We start from the raw sequence: 21,277 nt of genomic DNA, 5'->3' as shown, positions 1-21,277 counted from the left end.
AAACTAAATATCTACAGGTAAACGAAGTGAAGCCATTTTTGCTATGTAATACTGACAAGGTATCAATCTCTCGTTATATTGTTGTAATAGAATAGCTAAATACATGGATGGAGATTTCCGTATTACGACTGCAATTTTCAACTAACTAGGTTTTATAGACTTTATTATCTTTATTTATCTTTCTTCTTAGGCTAGGTCATTTATAATATCTATTTATCTCTCTTTATTTATCTTTCTTCTTAGGCTAGGTCTTTTATATTCAAAAAGTAAAATATAAAAACACTTACAAAACAATAAAAAATACATATAAACACATTATAAAAAACCTAACCTAGGGTGCCGCCGGCAGCGGGGCAGGGCCCAAGCTGCCGGTGGTCAGGGCCGCAGAGTGAGGAACCGACGTACTATACGCGCCGTGTCCAAAATTACCGCCTTCTGCATCTGACCCTTGATCCAGCCACCCAGCGAGAGTCTCTCTAGGTGTTGGTCAAGACTCTTCGCTATGAGACCGTTCGCTGACACGACTATCGGAACAATGATCGTCGAGTCTACATCCCACATGGCGGTAATCTCATGAGCTAAGATAGACTTTATTATTATTATTGTGACATTGCAAATTAGGTACTTACTCTTATACGGAACCTCCTGCATTCACCTATTACCATCTCAGTAAAAACTTATGAAATAACCACTCGCTATTCATGAAGGCTCGGCTAGTCAGAACTCAGAACCTGCTCTCGGATGTTTGGTCAAACGGTTAACGCCGGCACCGACTAGTTGGGCATCATCCTCGATTAACGTTACATTTGTATGGCAAACAACACTTTCAAGTTCAACATCATCAGTAGGTAGTTAGGTTAAGTAGGCTATTTGCGACAAGCAGGAATTTAATGTTAGGTTGTAAATACCATAATTTCCATGTTAGACTTTTTCTAGCAGGTTAAAGGTTTTAGTTCTAGCTAGGACGTCATTTAATAAACAAAATCCCCAATTTAATAATTTACTCCTAATGGAGCAACAAAACACGTGGTAAACTAATATAGCGTTCCGCACGTCGTCGTAGCACACACGTGAAGACCAGTGGCAAAACAGTAGGTATTCTACGATGTAGGTACAGGTTTCCTATTACAATCCTCAGGAATTAGCGATGTATGCGATAATATAGAAGTTATACTTGCCAACTTTACATGAATTCTGCGTGCCAGATAGGGCAACTCTTTAGAAACTAAGACTAAGGTCTCCTAGTAAGTGACGTGATTATTTCTATACATTATTTAAGTCCCAGTTAACGTTTTCTGTTAAATAATTGCCACTGGGCTAGACACCAAAACAAAAATAATATAGAGCCTCTTTTCTTTTATCTATCATTCCATGTAATGTGACAACTGTTGTAATAATAGTGGGCGTTTTCTATTTATGTAAATTTCCTTGGCAGTTATGTGTAAAACCTTCATTTATGTGTAAAAAATCTGTCAAAATAACATAGAAATATGTTAATTATGTAGGTATGTACGTAAGGAAGGTAAAGAATTATCCCATACTTATATAAAATTATTATTTAGAATTCGATTCGAAATAACTAATACTGTTTAAAACTTTAACCGGTCTGACATTTAATGTTCATTTTATATGGCTTCGTAAAACCTCTTATACATTTCCAGAACGCCTTTTCCCAAAAATTTTAACTCCATGAAAAGGTGTTCTTCTTTCTTTGAATTTAAGCTCTTGTCGGTGCAGCGTGATGAAGTTGTCTCCACCTTGGTCGGTCCAAAGCCAGACCCTTTGTGTCCTGGTACGACACGGCCCCTACATTCTCCTTTACTTGGCTCATATAACTCTTCCTTGGTCTTCCCCTCCCTCTCTAAAAGGTGAAAAGGTGTTATTAGAACATGGAATTTGTCTAACACAATAAACCAAAATTCCTAATTAACCCTCGGCACCGCACACAGCAGGTGTGGATACCGGCGCACTATGGGCTACTTAGCACTTACATCAGTATGTTAGCGTCCACAAACATTATCGACGAGATACGTCGTTGTATACTGACTTGTGTGTTTCTTGTGAGATAGAGAAGTAATGCTCCAGAGACTTTTGGTTACAATATGCACATGAGCTTGTAGAAAGCAAAATGAAACCCCACTTGGTGCTTGGACATGGACACACATCCCTCCACTTCCTAGATCCCCAAATCCATGAATTTTAAACTATTAGCATCTTTTCCGAGCCTCTCTAGATAATACATAGATACCTAATTAATAAAGACTAGCATCAAAACGCCAACGTCAACGTTAACAAACGTATATTATTTAAAACTACTTTAGTCTCATTTCGATTCAGATGAATAATTTTAACAAAAAATATGTAGGTTTATATTATGTTCCAGTCAAATCTTCCATACCGAATTATACACGCTTCAATCGATATTAAACTTTTGTGAGACATATTTTAAATTGTTTATACGACAACGGTTTCACTCACTTGAATTTGTAGTCGCTATTGGCGACATGTTTCGGGCCCGTCGGGGGTCCTTCTTCAGGCTCGAGTGCTCGCTTATACACGCTTCATTACCAAAGGAGAAGACTTATTAAGTGAAATTGTAACTGATGCACCTTTTGATTAGTCTTTTTAGAAGCATTAAGGCGCCTTTAGTTGCCGATGCAACGCAATTACAAAAAATCTCTAGTTCAAAACACGACACGTTATCCAACGTTTTAACGTCAAACTCGTGCCATAATACCATTTATAGTTTTCAATATTCACGGTTAATTTTGAGTAACATCAACAATTTTATAGACACTAAAATGACGTTACCGTTACGATTTATGAATACGTGTTGCAATACATTTATAGCGTGAAACATTATCCTTTATTACTTATTTGACGAATCACGTTACAATACGAAATGAGAATTATTATACAAGTGGTTTTATACTTGGTTTATAGTTTTTCTCACGTGTTCAGTCAGTCTCAGTCTCAGTGTCAATCGAGAGTTGATTTCGAATCAGATTTGACCCGCGGACCTGCCGTGCCCTTGCCTATAGGTAGTTTTTAGAAATTAGATAAAAGGCAAACAATCTTGACGTGTCTTTTTATTAAAAAAACACTTTTGAAAAATAAGTCACGGCAAATATGTAACAATTACGAATCATATACGATTATTTACATTATTTTGCTTTCATAAGTAATAAGTACTCGTACTAGTTACCTACTAATTTTTAAAAAGCGTTTTTCAATTAAAAGACACGTCAAGATCGCGTAGTCTTTTTCTAATGCTAACAAAACGAACTATTACTACAACTTTACAAACATACTAAAGAAAACAAAAACACATACAACACCAATAAATACATACCTATTTGAACCTTTTTAATAATTTGGCATAATGTGTTAATATCAAATGGTGTAATATTATAAGATCCTTGTCTGAAAACAAAAAAAAACAACGGGTTGCACTCCGGGAGTACCGGCAGAAGTGAAAACTCAATGTCATTGTATTTTGATCAGGTAACGTGTCCGTCTTACGTCTTACGAATCTTTCGGTCACGTGGCCTGTCGCGAGTTTAACATTTTTCCCCATCACAAAAAGTGCATAGCGCCGCTAAAGAAGTTTTTACTTCAAAAACTGTGTTGCCTCTACGCAGTAGTACTCTGCGCAGGTGCTAATCGCGCCGCGCACGCGCATTGCTCCTCCGCCACACTGCTTCACCTCCGAAATGTATTAAGAACCTAACAGCTTCTCGGCTGTGACGTCGTTTAGTAGCGAAAGCGTCATCTGGTTACATTTCACCCGCGACCTCTTCCGGCCCACTTATTGGAAATCTCGCCCTTTTTTCTGACCGCCCCTGACCGGCTACTTTTGAGTAAACATAATGACAGGTTCCTGATGTAAGATTTACAGCCTTTTTGGTCACGTAGAATGAACTTACGGTTATGTTATCAAGTAATTAATGCAAATTCTTGGCAGTATAAAATAAAATTCATGCACGAATGGTGTTTTATAATGGTACCTAAATGTCCTTACCTCAAAGTAACAATTTTATCTAACTATGCTATGTATGTTTTTAAGAGTAATAATAATAAACTAAATGGACCGTTATGACCGTTTAAAAGTATTATTATTAAAGAAAAATATAAAGCATTACCTTATAAGTATAGATAGTGGCTTTTCTCTATAGGTTAAATGGCATACGGTAAAAAAACAACAGGCGTTTGCGAGTTAAATATGATTTAATTTCGTAATTTTTCTTAGCAATTATATGATTTCGATCTCAGCATCTGATAGGTACTTATAATTAGACACAGTAATACATTAGACAGTGTCATCGCGTTGACATACTGTGTTAAGCGCATGGTCGGGAATTTGTTTTACACCCCATTGTGTGGAATGTTTGCCGTGCGCCGGCGTTGCAGTTAACATACATTTATTGATGGGTACGGAGAACCAGTCGGCAGCTTTACGAGGACGAACACTCCAACAATCGGAATATTACTTTTTATTTGAATACACTGAACAGTTTTCTCCGCCTAATGTTAAACATATTAGTTTACTCGAAGTTTACAGACATACACTTAATACACTAGTTACAATGCGAACACAAAGTCGTACACTGCCACCACACTATGGCACAGATCTTATTAAAATATTAAGATTATAATGTCCTCTATTAAGTATGGATATGAAAAAGTAATTGTACAAGAAGCAGAAGTATTGTCATTCGTTTGTTAAGTAAATTTACATTAATTCGAAACCAATAATTCAAAATGGATGACGCGAAAACAAGGACAGAAAAGAGATTCATAATAGAAACCTATCACTCTCAGATGAACTCTTAAAATAATATGTACAAACGTTCAAAACAAACAATCAATGCCAAGTTGAACATAAACTACTGCGCAATGGGAATGTATAGTAACCCGAGAGAACTAGAGTATGAGCTGAGGCTAGCGAGCGGGAGAGAGCGATTGGTTTTACACCCATAATTAAATACAAAACATTTTAATACAACTTTACAACTAACATCTACGTTTACAAATTCCGATTAAAGTCTTTTGATAAATAAGTATGTAAACACAATTATTTTATTATATTTACAAGCAGATAACACAATTCGTACTTAAGTAACAGTAAAGCATTTAAATAATAACACACTGAGAATTGACGTGAAGGCGTTTTGCTACATTCATGGCGAGCCAGCCCAAGCATGCGCGGCCGAGCCGTGGTGACCGAGCATGCGCGGCGAGCGGCGGAGCGAGCGGCGCGCGCGCCGTCCTCCAGTGCGGTGGTCTGTCGGAAGACTCGTGACTAGCGCGACTACTATTTACTCTTTCCACAGAAAGCCTTTTTTTCCTTTTAGAGCACGAGTCTGACCGCAGGCACAAGAGCAAACGAGCGCCACGATATTACACGACCTTAAGGAATTTCACAGCTCCGAACGACGTCCCGGCTCGGCTTTTTTCTCCATTCAAATGTTTGCTCTCTCGCTTCAGCTACCATTCATGCGGCGTTTGAGCCGCCGCGGCCACCGCGACCGAGCCCTAACTTAACGCTATCCAGTCCTCGTCACTGTAATAATACTGCGATAGTTGACTAATACTCTGTCCACTCACAAGGTCCATCGACAGCTGGCAACGGAACGCGCGAAGCGTTGAAGCGTAAAGGAGCTGCTAAGCTGGGGCACCTACGTGCCATTGGGGCTCTTCCGCCGCGGCCACTGCCGGCGGTGGTGGTGCCGCACACGGTACGGCGGGCTGATGGAGTTCTGTGGCGGCGGCCGGAGCCTACGCTGGCGCCACTTGGGCGGGTCGCCCGCGAGCAACGTGTTGTGTCGGTTGATGTCGAAGTCGTGGGCCTCCTTCATGAAGGACAGACACTTGTGGCTGCGCTCGGGGAGGAGGCTCTTGCCGCGCCGAAGCTGCAGGCCGCGCCGGTTGAAGCCTATGTAGCGGTCGGTGTTCTTCACGAGGTGGTATCTGTTGTAGCCGTCCACAAACTCCTCTTTGAAGAGGCAGTTGGGCTGTTTCATCGCTTGGGCATGCGTCTGTGTACAAGGAAACGAGGTTAAAGAAACTTTCCTGAACATGATAGTTCAATTAATATTAAGCTCATATGATTAGACTTACCAGTCGCCTGCCGACCAGTTTGGCCTTGTTGAAGCAGAGGTACATGTCCTGCACGGGCGAGTGGATGAGCAGCTCGAGACTGTAGCCGCGCGAACTGATGGTGAGATTCGCTGTAACAACAAAAACGTTTCCACATTAACTAATGTCTTTAGATAAGAAAGACCCTAAATAATGCATCATTCTGAGGCAAAAATGCAATCTCAATAGTAAAATTATTAATTTTATTGGTTATTTATTAAAGTAATAAACAGACTCATACATAAGATAATCATATTGAATTGAAAGTAAATTGATCATTGAATATTTAAAAAGACGACTACAATTAGACAAATTCTATCTTTCGTCCAAGCCCTATTAAAGGATTCAAATGACTTAATTAAAAATGTAATTAAGCTGCAAGTTATTAACATCCAATCACGGACTACCAAACTTTCATCTCACACGCGCTTCAATACATTAATTAGCCTTATGTTTATTAAATAGAAAGTAAATATTCTAAGAATTCTCATTTACATGTATCGACTAATGCTTACAATACTACCGCTTTAAGCCAATAGAGCTTAAGAGGGTTTAGGAGTAAAATGCGTATACGCCGCTTTGGCTTAATGCTTTAAAATAATGACGCGCCGCCGCCTCATGCGTCGGTCACATAGTAAATTCAATTACTAATATGAGGGAGAGAGTAAGAGTGTCAGGAGCGACAACTAATGACACTGAACGCTAATAAAGTACAAAAATAAAATGTCAATAAATATTAATCTATCGCTGGACATTCAATACTTGAGATGTTAAGAGTTGGGTTACATGTTGATGATTTTTGGGTTAGTATTTAAAAATATTAATAATATATTTCACTTTGAACGATCCTACTTACAGAAGTAAAATATGTTGATATTTGATATCTATTAATTTTCATATAAACAAGTCAAGTAAAAAAAATGTGTCTTTAAGTTCCGATTTCAATCTGGTACTCAAAACCTTCAGCATTATAAGAAAAGGATATACGTTCCGTATTTTGCAAACGTCATTTTCACCCTTAAAGTAATGAAAGAAGGCGTCGCACTGACATTTTATAATTGATACAATTAAATTTACATGAATATTTTACCAACTTTCACTGCAACATGTAAGCCCGCCGCGGTCATCAATGGGTAATGTAAGAAAGTTCGTCGGAATTTGATGATCGCGCGATGGGCCCGAATAAAAATTAATAAAATAAAAAGGCCAGGACCCGACGGTCAAGTCATTTCAATTAACATCTGGAGAAGTGAAAACACGCTGTTGGGTGCGTTGGAGACATTTTTGAATGGTGTTTATATTAAGTAAACGAAGAAAAATCACTATTTAGTATTTACCTACATCTTTTCAGAATAACATAAACATGAACTTTCAAAGAACGTTGGCGTAATAAATCTCGGACTTTTTCAGCTTGTTATGATTTAGCCAAATTTTTACCTTATTTACATACATTGGGGAAACCAAAATTACAGTGTACCTAACACCTTACAACCTATACCTAAGAATCGCGCACTCAAACCGTAGTTTGAGAGGAGTTTTTCCGCGAACACTCCGTCAAGAGTACCTACTGTAAACTGTCGACAGAGAACTTGTAAAGGTATTTGTGAAAAGGGAGTATGATTTTCTTCATAAAACGGATATTAAGGGTTACGTATTCGCTCGCTTTTTATTGGGTACAGAGCATACACTATCAACTTAAGCGAACGCCTAAACAATTTTTGATCGATTTTAAGTGACCACAGATTTGTCTATGCCCCACACTAGCCTTCAGCGTGTTATGTGATGTTACATAGATTCCAAGCGAGCAGCGGCCTGTCAACATTGCCCAAGAGTTAATTTCGAAAAGACAACAAGATCCGCCGGCTAACGAGTCTTTGAGCTCGCCGACGCGTGAATTTTCTCTTTCCTCGCATATACTGTGACAATATTTTTATGACACTCTTAATAAGCTAGTTTCCTACGAAGTGAAAGCAGCTGGGTCTCTTTATAAGAACACTTCAATTTTTCCTAAATCATAAGTACAAATGTAGAATTATAACAATATAGTTGTACCATAATCTTAGACTGAGATTAAAAATGAGCCTCGAAAAAGAAATACAATTTTATTGTTTAAAAATTAAACGTTTTTCATTTAAAACTATTGTTTGTGACCCTAGCGCTGAATTTAATGAAACTTTTTAATACTTTTTGGACAGGTACAATTACACCCACATATATTAAGCATCAGTAGCATCACCTATTATTCCAAACGCATCGGCGTTTAGACACTGTATTGTACCAGTGTATCGACACTGGAGAGCAAAACCATATCCTGACATTTCGCTACATAAAGGATAAGCCACAGCCTAGGCCGTAAGAGATAGAGAGGTCCGGTTTTTTTTTCAAAATGTAGCCTAACTTTTTTAATTTTTTCGATATCGCTTTTCTTTTTCGATAAATTGTCGATTTAGTGCGACAAGATACCGAAAATATGCGTCATTTTTCTACATTTTTGAGATTTCCGAAAAGAGTTTTTGACTTTTTCAAAATATTTTTTCACCATATTATACCCTTGTTAAGACGAATCTTTTGACACCTGGACCGTAGCCCTAAAACTCACGAGACCAGGGCGATGTCTCACTATCTGGCTGAAATTGGAGGGCTACTGATGCGATCGAAAAAACATGTTCAATGTTAAAATTCTCTATGGCAAAACTCAAGCATGTGTTGTTAACTCCGTGCAAGCACGCCATGTCCGTAAATGACCAATCGGGGGTCAACGGCCGGCTATCGCACTGATAGTAGCCGTATCGATGTAACTAATCTCGGTACTCCCAACTCACCTGCATTTAACGGAGCCGATATTTTTGTATACATAACAAAGTTTCCTCTATTTATTTTTGGGATAGATTTTTCTTGTCCTTGATTTAATCTAAAGTCCAACATGTATGTTTTAAAGACGTCCCTAATTCTTTTGTTAATTAATTGTAATAACGTTTTAACGTGTCTCTTTCCATTTTATTGACATCTATTATCAAAAATAACCAAAACAGAGATGAATCCTTTTATTATCAATAGGTACACTTTTTTAACGTTTGAATTCGTATAAAAACCTGGTAGATGATAATGTCCGAATTTTCATGACCTACTTTAAATAATGCGGTCGCGTTATCAGCTAATATCGGCAAATCGCCGATAAAATGGATTCAACTCGAATCCAAAACCAATCAATTTCAAATCCAAAGCTGCTGTCTTCAAAATTAATTTTCGATTAAACATGCTATAAATTTAACGGGATAAATGTGGATTTGGAATGCGATAACGAAACTGGTGATAGTATGTGCCAAAGTGCATTCCTCTGTTAAGTGGACTCTTGGTCTAGAACTCGTACTTGATACTTGATAACGAATACTTGATAATTATTGTGCCCTTAAAACGTCCTAACTTTTTTTTTATCTGTCGCAGCGTTTTCTGCAATATGGTAAATTCTTGGCGCTCTAGATCAAGCATAGCAAGGGTTATGTACCTCAAGTCCTATGGTGCATCCAATACGGCTATGAAAGGAAACTTTACTTTGTTATTTTTATTTTTTTTATAAAGTTCTCATCCGTTATTGCATGCATAAATTGTAATAACAATTAAATTACATTTTGCCAGGCTACCGATTAATTTCTGTAATAGATAATTTAGAAAGATTATACACAATAATACATGTAATTACATATATTTGCAAACAAAACACTTACTTACCTACTTAATATTATGCATTACCTGCGTTTCAACAACATAATGCAAATATGTGTCGCTTAACTGCAAACTCGGTTAAATCCATTGGACCCTCTCAGCAAATATCTACCCTATTACGTTTTCTTAATACCAAAATCGCATAATCTGACAGATGGATTTACCCGAGTTTGAAGTTAAGCGACTCATATAATATTTCTGTTGTAGGTTATGTGAACTGCGACAAACCGATTATAAATACATATTGTACATACGTACATCTCAAAATCATGCTACTGTTGTTACAGAAGTTTTAAAAATAAAGGCAAAATTATGTAAACTCTTTAAGAGTCCGACTCGCACTTGGCCGGTTTTTTCTTCTTGTACCTATAATATACATGGTCAGGCTTTGGGACACCCTATGCTGCTAAGTAACACCAAAAAGAAATAAGGGTGTTTTGATTTTCGTGTCGACAAAATAACCATGAGTTAGGCGCCGTGGGGCCATAAAGTAGCGACTCGAGCGGTCATCCGAGCTACCATGTAATTTTTAAAGCGTGCACATTGGCTATTTGAACCCTTCGAGGTCCTATAAAAACAAGAGTTATGACTTATACTAAATATATAGTTTCGTTTAATATACCTAAATGCTTACAGGTTTATACTTGAGCCAAAACTTGAGTTATAAGATTCGAGATCCAGCCGTTTGTAAGGTTTGACACATGAAATTATCACAAATCCTGTATGTACCCTATACTATATATATCCGTAACAACTATAAATGATTACGTGTACTTACTTCAAATAGAAAAGTAATCTTAGTAGGTAATTATCAAAAAAAAATATTTGCCGTGGCAATCTGACAATCTAAAAAAATTAAGTCTTGCGTAATTATATAGTGGGCCTACAGTATTGACAATATTTCTTCCTTTCCCAAGTAGGTAGGTACTTTATACGCGTACGCAATGAATTGCGTATAAATGAATTGACTGAAGTCCGAGAATATTAAGTTATTACCGTATTTTGTTTTGACATGAATGGATAAATTGTTGACATAAGATTAATTAATGCAAGACATTTTTTAATTTGTATGTATTAAATAATATTATGTAAATATGAATGACGATCATAATATAAATTCGTGTAGATTAGTCTAGCATAATTTATAATGTAATTTAATATTATGAGAATAAATATCTAAATCTAAATCTATTCTTTTTACGCAAACGTACACAAATCTTTACCACACGATCATCACATCTCTATTAAACGACGTACTGTGTTTCTCCCGGCTAGTTAATTGTTACAGCTAGATAAGCCAGGACTATAAACGTGTCCCACGTAATCGCGGGATAAGCCGGCAAATCCTCCCGCTGCGGTAGGTAAGCATTTGACAGAAATCTTGGAGTAAATTCCGGAATGCTTCCTTGGTAGCTGAACGTTAGCATAGTAGCGTCCGGTACGGGAATGAGCCCGCATCAGATTTTACACCAATCAATATTTTTTATATTGTTTGTACTTAAAAAGTTTGACGACCCAATTCGAACTTTAAGATACGTCAGTTAATTAATTACAGCCTCAGGGGGCTTTGTTCGCTGTCATGATTTTTTAATTGTATTATTTTGTGTTAATAAATAAATTAAAAAAAAAAAATTGATCTAGAAAAGATATGGATTAGATATGACAGTGTCAAATGGGACATTTCTTCACTTTTGACACTGACATATCTAATCCACATCTTTTCTAGATCTATTAACTGACGTATCTTAAAGTTCGAATTGGGCCGTCAGTGAGGTCATTTTCTATTATTTTCATGCAAATGGTCTCGAAACATCACGACGACATACACGGCAAAATTATTAGCATACTGATGCAGCGACGTGTGGCATCTGAAATGGCATACAATTATGGATACGTGAACGGGTGTTTAATATTATGTACTGTAATCCATCCAATATGTAAACCATGTCCATGTGCTGTATTTTTTTACCATACCAGCTCGGAAAGGCTCTTTTTACCTTTCAAAAATTAATTGGAAAGTTGCATTTTATCTACAGTGGCATACTATAGTAAGTTGATGCAAATTATGAGTTGCTTCCACATGTTGTCTGGTATCGACCTTTAAATGATGTTTTTAAACGATATGTAACATTTTAAAGTTAGTATTATCCTCATGTTCGTGCGTTAAAAAATTATGATTGCAAATAACTATTAATAGGTAATTTTATTTGGTATATTTTCACGCAAAACGATTCATCACGATTCACGGGTCATAATATGGATGTCGGCGGCAGATCGTAAAATCGGGCATATCGAGATATTCCTAGGCATATCATGAAACGCCGCCATTTCATGATCTGACTAACGACTACTAGCCATATCGTTCAAACCTCAACGTTTGACGATTTGCCTGGCTACGTTTAGGCATATCAAATAAGTAGGGTGTGATATTCCTAGGCAGATCATGAAACGCCGGCATTTCATGATATGCCTAACGAACACCAGCCATATCGTGCAAACCTCACGGGGTGATTTTCCTAGGCAGATCATGAAACGCCGGCATTTCATGATATGCCTAGCGAACACAAGCCATATCGTGCAAACCTCAAGGGGTGATATTCCTAGGCAGATCATGAAACGCCGGCATTTCATGATATGCCTAGCGAACACCAGCCTTAGGGCTGATTTAGACGGCGCGCGAACTCGCATGCGATTTTAGTTACACTGCGGACTGTGGATTACGTCAAATTCAACCGACCAATTAAAACCCGCAATGGTATGAAACTCGCATGCGAGTTCTGGCATCGTCTAAATCGGCCTTTATCGTGCAAACCTCACGGGGTGATTTTCCTAGGCAAATCATGAAACGCCGGCATTTCATGATCTGCCTAGCGAACACCAGCCATATCGTGCAAGCCTCAAGGGGTGATATTCCTAGGCAGATCATGAAACGCCGGCATTTCATGATATGCCTAGCGAACACCAGCCATATCGTGCAAACCTCAAGGGGTGATATTCCTAGGCAGATCATGAAACGCCGGCATTTCATGATATGCCTAGCGAACACCAGCCTTATCGTGCAAACCTCACGGGGTGATTTTCCTAGGCAAATCATGAAACGCCGGCATTTCATGATCTGCCTAGCGAACACCAGCCATATCGTGCAAGCCTCAAGGGGTGTTCCGTTCTTAACGTTTAGTTTTTAAGTAATTAATCAAATTTCTGCGCGCTTCTACCGTTTATCGATGCAAAGAGTGAGTATTATATTCTTTGATGCAAAGCCAAAACGCACTTCACAACGATACAATATTGACATTTTAGCCAATAGGATCGTCCGAAACTCTCGGGCGGCCCGCTCAGGACGAGCCTCAGCAGCGCCTCTGTTGGAGAAGGAGAGAACTAGCGAGACGCCGCGGCATGCGGATCGACCGCTATCGATTTAAATCACATTATATGTATTAAGCCTCCAAAACTAAGTGTTTTAGTGATATATCGTGCGTGACAAAAGCCCTAAGACTGTTTAACGTACCGCCGGCCGGCGTGTGAAAGAGGAGAAGGTGCTGAACGTAAAAAAGAACTAGTGGCATCGAGAGGATTCCGCCATTGCTGCAGTATCAGGTCAGTCCAGTGCGTATATCCTTTGGTTATTTTATCGTGTTGTACCGTTTATTACCGGTGAGTATAGATATTTATGCTCGATCCTGAATGTTGTGAATTGGCATTGCATCTCATTCCAAAACCGCATCGTTTTGCAACACGGGGTGATATTCCTAGGCAGATCATGAAACGCCGGCATTTCATGATATGCCTAGCGAACACCAGCCATATCGTGCAAACCTCACAGGGTGATATTCCTAGGCAGATCATGAAACGCCGGCATTTCATGATATGCCTAGCGAACACCAGCCATATCGTGCACATCTCACAGGGTGATATTCCTAGGCATATCATGAAATGCCGGCATTTCATGATATGCCTAGCGAACACCAGCCATATCGTACAATCCTCACGAGGTTATTTTACGATGCGCCCGGTATGAAGCTAGGAATATCAACGAATGCCAATGCTCTGATCGATCTGCCGCCTCTTTTATAAGGCAGATCGTGATATGCCTGGGCAAATCTTAGTCAGATCATGAAATGGCGGCGTTTCATGATATGCCTAGGAATATCTCGATATGCCCGGTTTTACGATCTGCCGCCGACATGGACAAGTTAGCGGCTTTTTGGCGTAGCGGCGCGTGGCAATTTCTAAAACATCATATTCATACTAAGTAAAGTCATATAATAAGTATATTAATACGCAAATGCGTACTAATATTTATGATTCTATACATGATCATTTCAAATAACCTACAAGTCCTACAAGATATTTTACATATAAAACTATCTAATTAAAATTGTCGCAGTGACCCATAGGGATTACGGTCGCACAGTGTGTGATTTTGCCTTAGTTGCGGCCATCTCTTTTTTTGCGCTTTTTGGATAGATAATAACCAACAAAAGCTTGTGTTAAAACTCCAATGGCTTTAAGTACCATAGTTTTTGAGATATTTAAAAAATCGAGAAAAGTCCTGAAAAACCATAGAAACGCATTTTATGCTCTGTCGAAGCAGATTAATCAATAAATGCTTCCTGGTATGCTAGACATGACTTAATAGCACCATTATACGCATATAAACATAAAGATATACTCTCAAGTAGTCGTCAATTAATTAATTTCTTTGATATGTCAATTATTATTTTTTCGGCTATTCCCTTCACGGTCGCATTTTTTTTCACTGCGTATATGTTAAGCAAGATGATAACTATTACCATAAAAAATATCAAACGCAACTAAGGCAGGAATAAGGAGATACAATTTTTTCAAATTTTAGGTTAGGGTTGTCACATCTCTAGTCTGCTACAACAAAATATTTTCTTTTCCAGGAAAAATGGTAGAGCGACAGTGCTCCTCTCTCTTTCATCATCACATCATCAATAGTTTTCATTAACAATCTTCGATGAAAGATATTATGTGGGATTGGGAAGGGGTCCGCCCTCGTTAGACACTAGTCGAAACCCAATTCCTATACATAATATCTGGAGAAGCGGGGGTGAGGTGTCATGGAGCCGTTAAAGACCCATGGCACTGCTTTGCCTCAGCAGGCACTGACCCGTCCTGCTGAGGGATGTCCTTCTGGGCCCCGACCAGAGGACTTAATGCTAGGGGGGCATGAGGGCGCCAACCCTCATGCTGGTCAGCGAGTGGCAATTCCAACAACCGCCTACCAAAGCATGAATGAGGATCAAAAGAAATCGCTCACGAAACTAGATATTTACAGAATTCTACAAGATAAGGCACATTCATATGGTGTTAAGACGAGACCATTGAATCTTGATAGTGACGAACGATGCCTTACTGTATTAAAAGCTTTATATCCGAATGGAATTCCGAGCATTATTGACACGGAAAACAAAGAATTTAAAAACAGGATTACTAAGTTTTTAGACAAATGTGAAACCTTATACAAGAATAGTAAAAGAAACTTTAACCGATTTTGCAATAAAAACAAAACCTGGCTATCGACCATTTTCGAAATCGAAGTACCAAAATTGAACATCCAAGAAAGTCCTTTATCACAACCTAACGTTATAGAACCGGAAACACCACATATATTAACTTCAGATAATCCATCAACTTCATTAGACACAGAAACTTGTAGCTTTTCCCTACAAGATACTTTAAAACTACAAAAACATGAACTATCAGTAGCTCCAAAACCTGGAACTTCTTTTGATAGTCCTAGCTGTTCTACCCATTCTTTTGAAGATTTAAGTGACCGCCAAAAACGTCGTGCATGCAGAACTCTCCAGGAATCGCTTCAAGAAGAACCTCATGCCAAAATTATTAAAGTTATGTCACGTATTGTTAAAGATGAAACCGGCAAGAATCTTGACAAAAGTTCAGCTCGGGAATTAGAATTTGTAGTAAATGAATGTTTGAAAAGTCCTACACGTCCTAAAAAAATTGCAACGACCTTAAAATCCATGTCGGCGCCTAAACCCTATACCTCTGATGAAGCTCTGTCATACATAATTGATAGAAAACTGACTGTATATGATTACACTACACAGCAGAAAGATTTGAAAGAAAGAGGATTCCCAGCTTATCCTCCGTATTATAAGGTACAAATAGCTAAGAAGAAATGTTACCCGGAAGAGGAAATAACCGTTACTGAAAGAGAAGCAAGTGTTTCGTTACAAAGTCTGTTGATACACACATTCCGAAGGATTGTAGAAGTCTGCGATGAACAAATATCAGAATACTGCAGGCAAAAGCAAAAAAATGATCTTTATTGTACACTTGAAGGTTCCTGGGGGTTTGACGGCAGTACAGGCCAGTCTTTTTATAAACAAAAGTTCATAGATGCCGAAGACGATGATAATGAAAATTGCTTATTCGCAACTACATACATACCATTGCAACTAAAAACACAAGACGGCTTTGTCCTGTGGACTAACCCCTGTCCACAATCCTTTCGTTTTTGCCGCCCACTAAAAATACAGTACAGGAAAGAGACTAAAGGACTGGTAACGAGCGAAAAACAACGCGTTGAGGATGAAATTAAAACTTTAGTTCCGATTTATGCTGAAACTCTTTCCAGTCATACATTGATCGCAGATCCTTTGCTACACTTAACCATCATTGATGGTAAGGTGTACAATATAATAACGGGAACAACTTCACAACTTCGTTGCGCGTGCTGCAGTGCTACATCAGTCGAGTTTAATAATCTAAAGCTTGTTCGTGAAAAGAAAATAAATCATGAAGCTTTAAGACATGGATTAAGCCCACTACACGCCTGGATCAGGATTTTTGAATTTTTACTGCATTTAGGCTATAAAAATTATCCAGCGGTTATGAAGTGGCGAGTAAACAAAAACACTCCGGAAGCGAAGATAGTCGAAGAACGAAAAAAGTCAATACAGGCGGAAATTAGAGCAAAAATGTCACTGTTAGTTGATGTTGTTCGCCCTAATGCAGGGACGACAAATGATGGTAATACTGCACGCACAGCATTATCGGATGAACACCGAAAAACGTTTGCTGAAATCTTAGGTCTAGAGATGTGGCTTGTAGAAGACTTGCATACAATATTGGTAGCTCTATCGAGTGGGTTACATATTGATACAGAGAAATTTGAAGAATTTTGTAGCTCACTTGCAAAGAAATACGTGAAAAAATATGAGTGGTTTTACATGTCAGTTTCGTTACATAAGATATTGATACATGGTCGAAGCATTATAGAGGCTAGTACGCTGCCGATAGGTATGTTGTCTGAACAAGCTGGCGAGTCAAGAAATAAATACTGGCGTTATGACAGGGAGCACCATACCAGAAAATTAAATCGTATGACGACTATTTTAGACTTATTCCACAGAGCCTTAGAATCGTCCGACCCCTACTTGTCTTCCATCAGCTTACGAAATAAACAACAAAAACGTTTGCCTATACCGAACAACGGTCCCACACAAAACGATGATGACTCTTAAGAGTTAACCTTTAGTTAGTTAGTTTGGATATTTTAGTTAGTTAGTATTATAATTCCACGAACACTTTTAAACATCGTACTATGAACACGCGCCACAGAAGCTAGCGCCCCCCGACGACAGGAAAGCGCTTAATACTGTAAACACAGATCCATAGACACTGCTGAGCTACAGATAACCCCCAATGCCGCAGCGTCTGTCACCAGGAAAATGCGGCATCCAAAAGCGTCAGTGCTTGATCCCTTAAGCTAATCTGGATAACTTCATCTGTGGGCAAATAGGGCTGCGTGATGAAGATTTAAGGTTTGTGTTTCGTAATGAGTTTGTTGCAGTAGTGTATTTTTCCATTCTTTTTGTAACCTTAATAGGTAAGTAAATTTGAACTATGTTTTTTTTTTATTTGAATAAAACTAATATATATCGAAACCGTTTTTAAAATACAAACGCGGCTAGCGCGTGACTTGTGACATGTCTGATGTCCAGTGAAACACGTGACATGTCAATGAAAATTTAAAGCCCCAGACATATATCCAAATAGAACACGAAAAATATTTTACAGGTCAATCGTGGTAATGCTCTGCAAATTTTATAAACAATGTTTCTTTTTAAGAATCTCTCGTTATTCTTTAATTTTTTAAAGCTTATCCCGTGTATTAAGCCGTCAAATTTGTATGGGGCTCGTTGTTGACAATGCTACATGTACGATATATATTAATTTAGCAGTACAATGCCATTCATATAATTGGGAAGTATATATTTACTTGAATTATTTTATATAATATTGCCCCTCTCTCTATCCCCAAATACCTTTAATTGTACTTGCAGCAACTGCTCAGATATATCTGCGCATCCGCAGGCATCACGTAAACAAGATATTGAATTAATTTCAAATCCAAGATAACCTCAACTACAAGAATGCATGTTAATGTCCACTATCGACACAGATGATTGTATATCTTATGCAGATTGCAACATATCGTGTTCACAGAACTGTCAAATCGCATCTTAGGTTATCATAACTTAGATTAGTCATATCATATTGCCGTCTAGCCAGATACAACCACAAACACTGTGGCATTGACACTAATACTATGTGTGATTCACTTAATATCTTACTACTCAGTGCCTTGATGTTGCTGATGTAAAGAGTATCTGTTGCATCCTTTCCTCGTATGTGCAATTTAGTTTGACGTTTAAAAAGTACGAAATATAATTTTTCACTAATAAATGATGTGAATTATTATTTTCATTATTGTCAGAATGACTACAGTCAATGTCAGATATCAGTTGCAATAAGAATAAATCAAAAAGATTTACAAATATATATGTAGATAATAGGGGAGCTAACATATTATTTAATAATTATGATTTATGTACTTCAAGGACGAGTTAGATTTGTTATTATGACTTAGAAATTACTTGCTATCGATATTGATAACATTTGGGTCGCATTTAATTAATCATTAGGATTGGTACGTTTTGCCTCCGAAAACTGAGCCATGCACGCAGATCTACTAGGCATGCGGTGTCTAATAAGAAATATTACTTGTCTATTGCATAGAGCAATCTACTACGATGAAATTTTTGTCCAAGTCCCATTAATTTTTTCTACCCTGTGCATCTACCATTCAACATTAATCGTATACCGGGTGTGGCCTGTAATATGAGCAAAAAATTAAACTGTAGACTATACTCCTCATACTGACCAACATTTGTTCAGCGACTTTTAAAAATAACTTGTGATTTCATTTTTAATACACTTTAAAGTTTATTCTAAGACGCAATGTACTGCGGATTATGTTATGTTTAAGGCGTGACAAGCAACGTCAATCACAATGATATGGCGTGGCGATGGCGTCCGTTGAAGATAATATTTATTTTGTCTAAATACTTCATAATTTTTAAAAGTTGTAGAACAAAAGTGTCACCGTTTGAGGAGTACAATCTATGTTTTAATAAAATTATTTGCTCATGTTACAGGCCACACCCGGTATATTTTAGTCTAATGGCTTATGGATTACGGTCGAGAGATAGTTCAGAGCCGGAAACTGCTACCGATTTTTAGGGTGTAGATGAGCTTGCTTATCCAACATTAAGTACCTTATTGGAATCAATTAAGTAATTAATTAAAGATTAATCAATTAATAACACTAATTGATTATCAACATCCCGGTTATATTATATCACAGATGTTATATAGATATTATAAGATATATATGTATCTCTCGTTACCTACATTTGCGTCTATTATTTATTTTTAATTGTTATGTTACCTACATTTGCGTCTATTATTTATTTTTAATTGTTATTAGTCTGTAAAAAAACTGTTCGACTAAAAGATTGAGAAAGAGAGATTCGAAGAAAGAAACATTGACCTACAATTTAAAGAAAAAAGATAAGGATAATACGTTTAAGAGATAAAATATGAATCAGACCTAAATTCATGACATAAAGGAAGTAGGTGCAAGTGCGCAAAACATCACAGTAATCCATTATTTGACAGCCAAAAATCGTCACTAAGGAGATGGCAATAAAGACCGTGCTAAATCGTGTATTGGGTGTTATCGCATGGTAATGAGAAGGGACAAATGCGATCGGAATCAGGTCAGACGCATAAGATAAACTGACGACTTTCGATAATGGCCCACAATGTAGACAAACAATGCACTGCCGTACACTGTCAGATTTGAAATTGTCATACAATACACCAGCGGTCGGCAACAAGCGGCCCGCGTGCCTCCCTGGCTATTTTGTATGTAATATTGACAAACGACAATATCTGATAAAGTCATAAATATTAACAAAGTGCGGCCCGCGTCAACTTCGGTAACTACTATTTGGCCCTTGGCTGCTAAAAGGTTGCCGACCGCTGCAATACACAATACTCTTTATTGCACACCTCACATACTCGTAGTTTACTATAAATGTACAGTAACATAAACAGACAGTAGAGGTAGCAACAGTCATAGTGACACTCTTCTTAGCTTCTTCTTAGTCATATGTAGTAACATTCTTCTTAGCTTTATGTGATTTGTGGAGGAGACAGTAGGAGTTACACAAAAAATATAGATATATACAGATACACATTTCTTGAGGGATCTTCACTCTTCTTCTTAGCTTGATCCACTATCATCAACACTGAATAGTTGAAAGGAACAATACTGTTACTCGAAGCAATTTAAGTAAGTAGGTATAATTAAGTCACCCCAGTCTATGGCCCCAACTAACTCAACTTGGTACTGTCAAAATAAACAAATAGTAACTGTCGGAAAACTACGTCTTCAGATAAACTAGCCTGAACTCTTGATAAAGAACGCGCCTATTGATATTTTTCGCTACGAAGATTTGATTGGTGTGACTTTTTGACTTTATGACGTAATTATAAGTAATTCCATTACGCATGTTACGTTGATAAAATAATTTATTACCAATATGATATGCTCACAAATTGTCGCAAATTGTAAGTCTTCTACGACGTGACATGAATGTTGGATTTCGGAGCATAGGTATAGTCGCTTTGTTTACTCATCGTTATCGTTATAATTATGTACTCGTAATGAAAGTAACTGAAGGAAGCGACAAATCTGATAGAATAAGAAAAACTCTGATCAGCTCCTCCTACAATATTTGTATAAACGGAGGTAGATTTTTCATTAAAGTTGAAATGTTGGAAAAATTCACGAAAAGTAGAAATCAATTACATCGAAAATAGTAAAAACTTGAATTTTCTCATTAACGCAATAAAAATTGCGTTAATGCATTTGGTCCTTAAAAACACAAGATCGGTTGACACCATGAAAACATGCAACAAGCCAATAAATTGGCGGTGCGCGATGTTTAACCGTTACCTTCATTTCAACGCTCTTAAATATTTGCACCTCCCTCATTGTAATACTTTGTTTACA

General features: G+C 37.7%; 1 protein-coding gene across 2 annotated transcripts in view; it reads right to left on the bottom strand.

The window, feature by feature from the left end:
* Positions 1–4,208: 4,208 nt before the first annotated feature.
* The window catches only part of LOC134668127 (uncharacterized), a 127,327-nt gene continuing 110,258 nt past the window's right edge, over positions 4,209–21,277 (bottom strand). For both annotated transcript variants that reach the window (XM_063525634.1, XM_063525635.1), the window contains 2 exons: positions 6,121–6,230; positions 4,209–6,038 (listed from right to left, as the gene is read on the bottom strand). In XM_063525634.1, the coding sequence (XP_063381704.1) occupies positions 5,679–6,038; positions 6,121–6,230 (470 nt within the window). In that variant the 3' untranslated portion in view covers positions 4,209–5,678. The remainder of the gene's footprint in view (positions 6,039–6,120; positions 6,231–21,277) is intronic.

This window comes from Cydia fagiglandana, chromosome 10 (assembly GCF_963556715.1).
Source record: "Cydia fagiglandana chromosome 10, ilCydFagi1.1, whole genome shotgun sequence".
NCBI classification, from domain to species: domain Eukaryota; kingdom Metazoa; phylum Arthropoda; class Insecta; order Lepidoptera; family Tortricidae; genus Cydia; species Cydia fagiglandana.
Note: the sequence above shows the minus strand (reverse complement) of the source record. Positions and strands in the feature narration are given on the sequence as shown.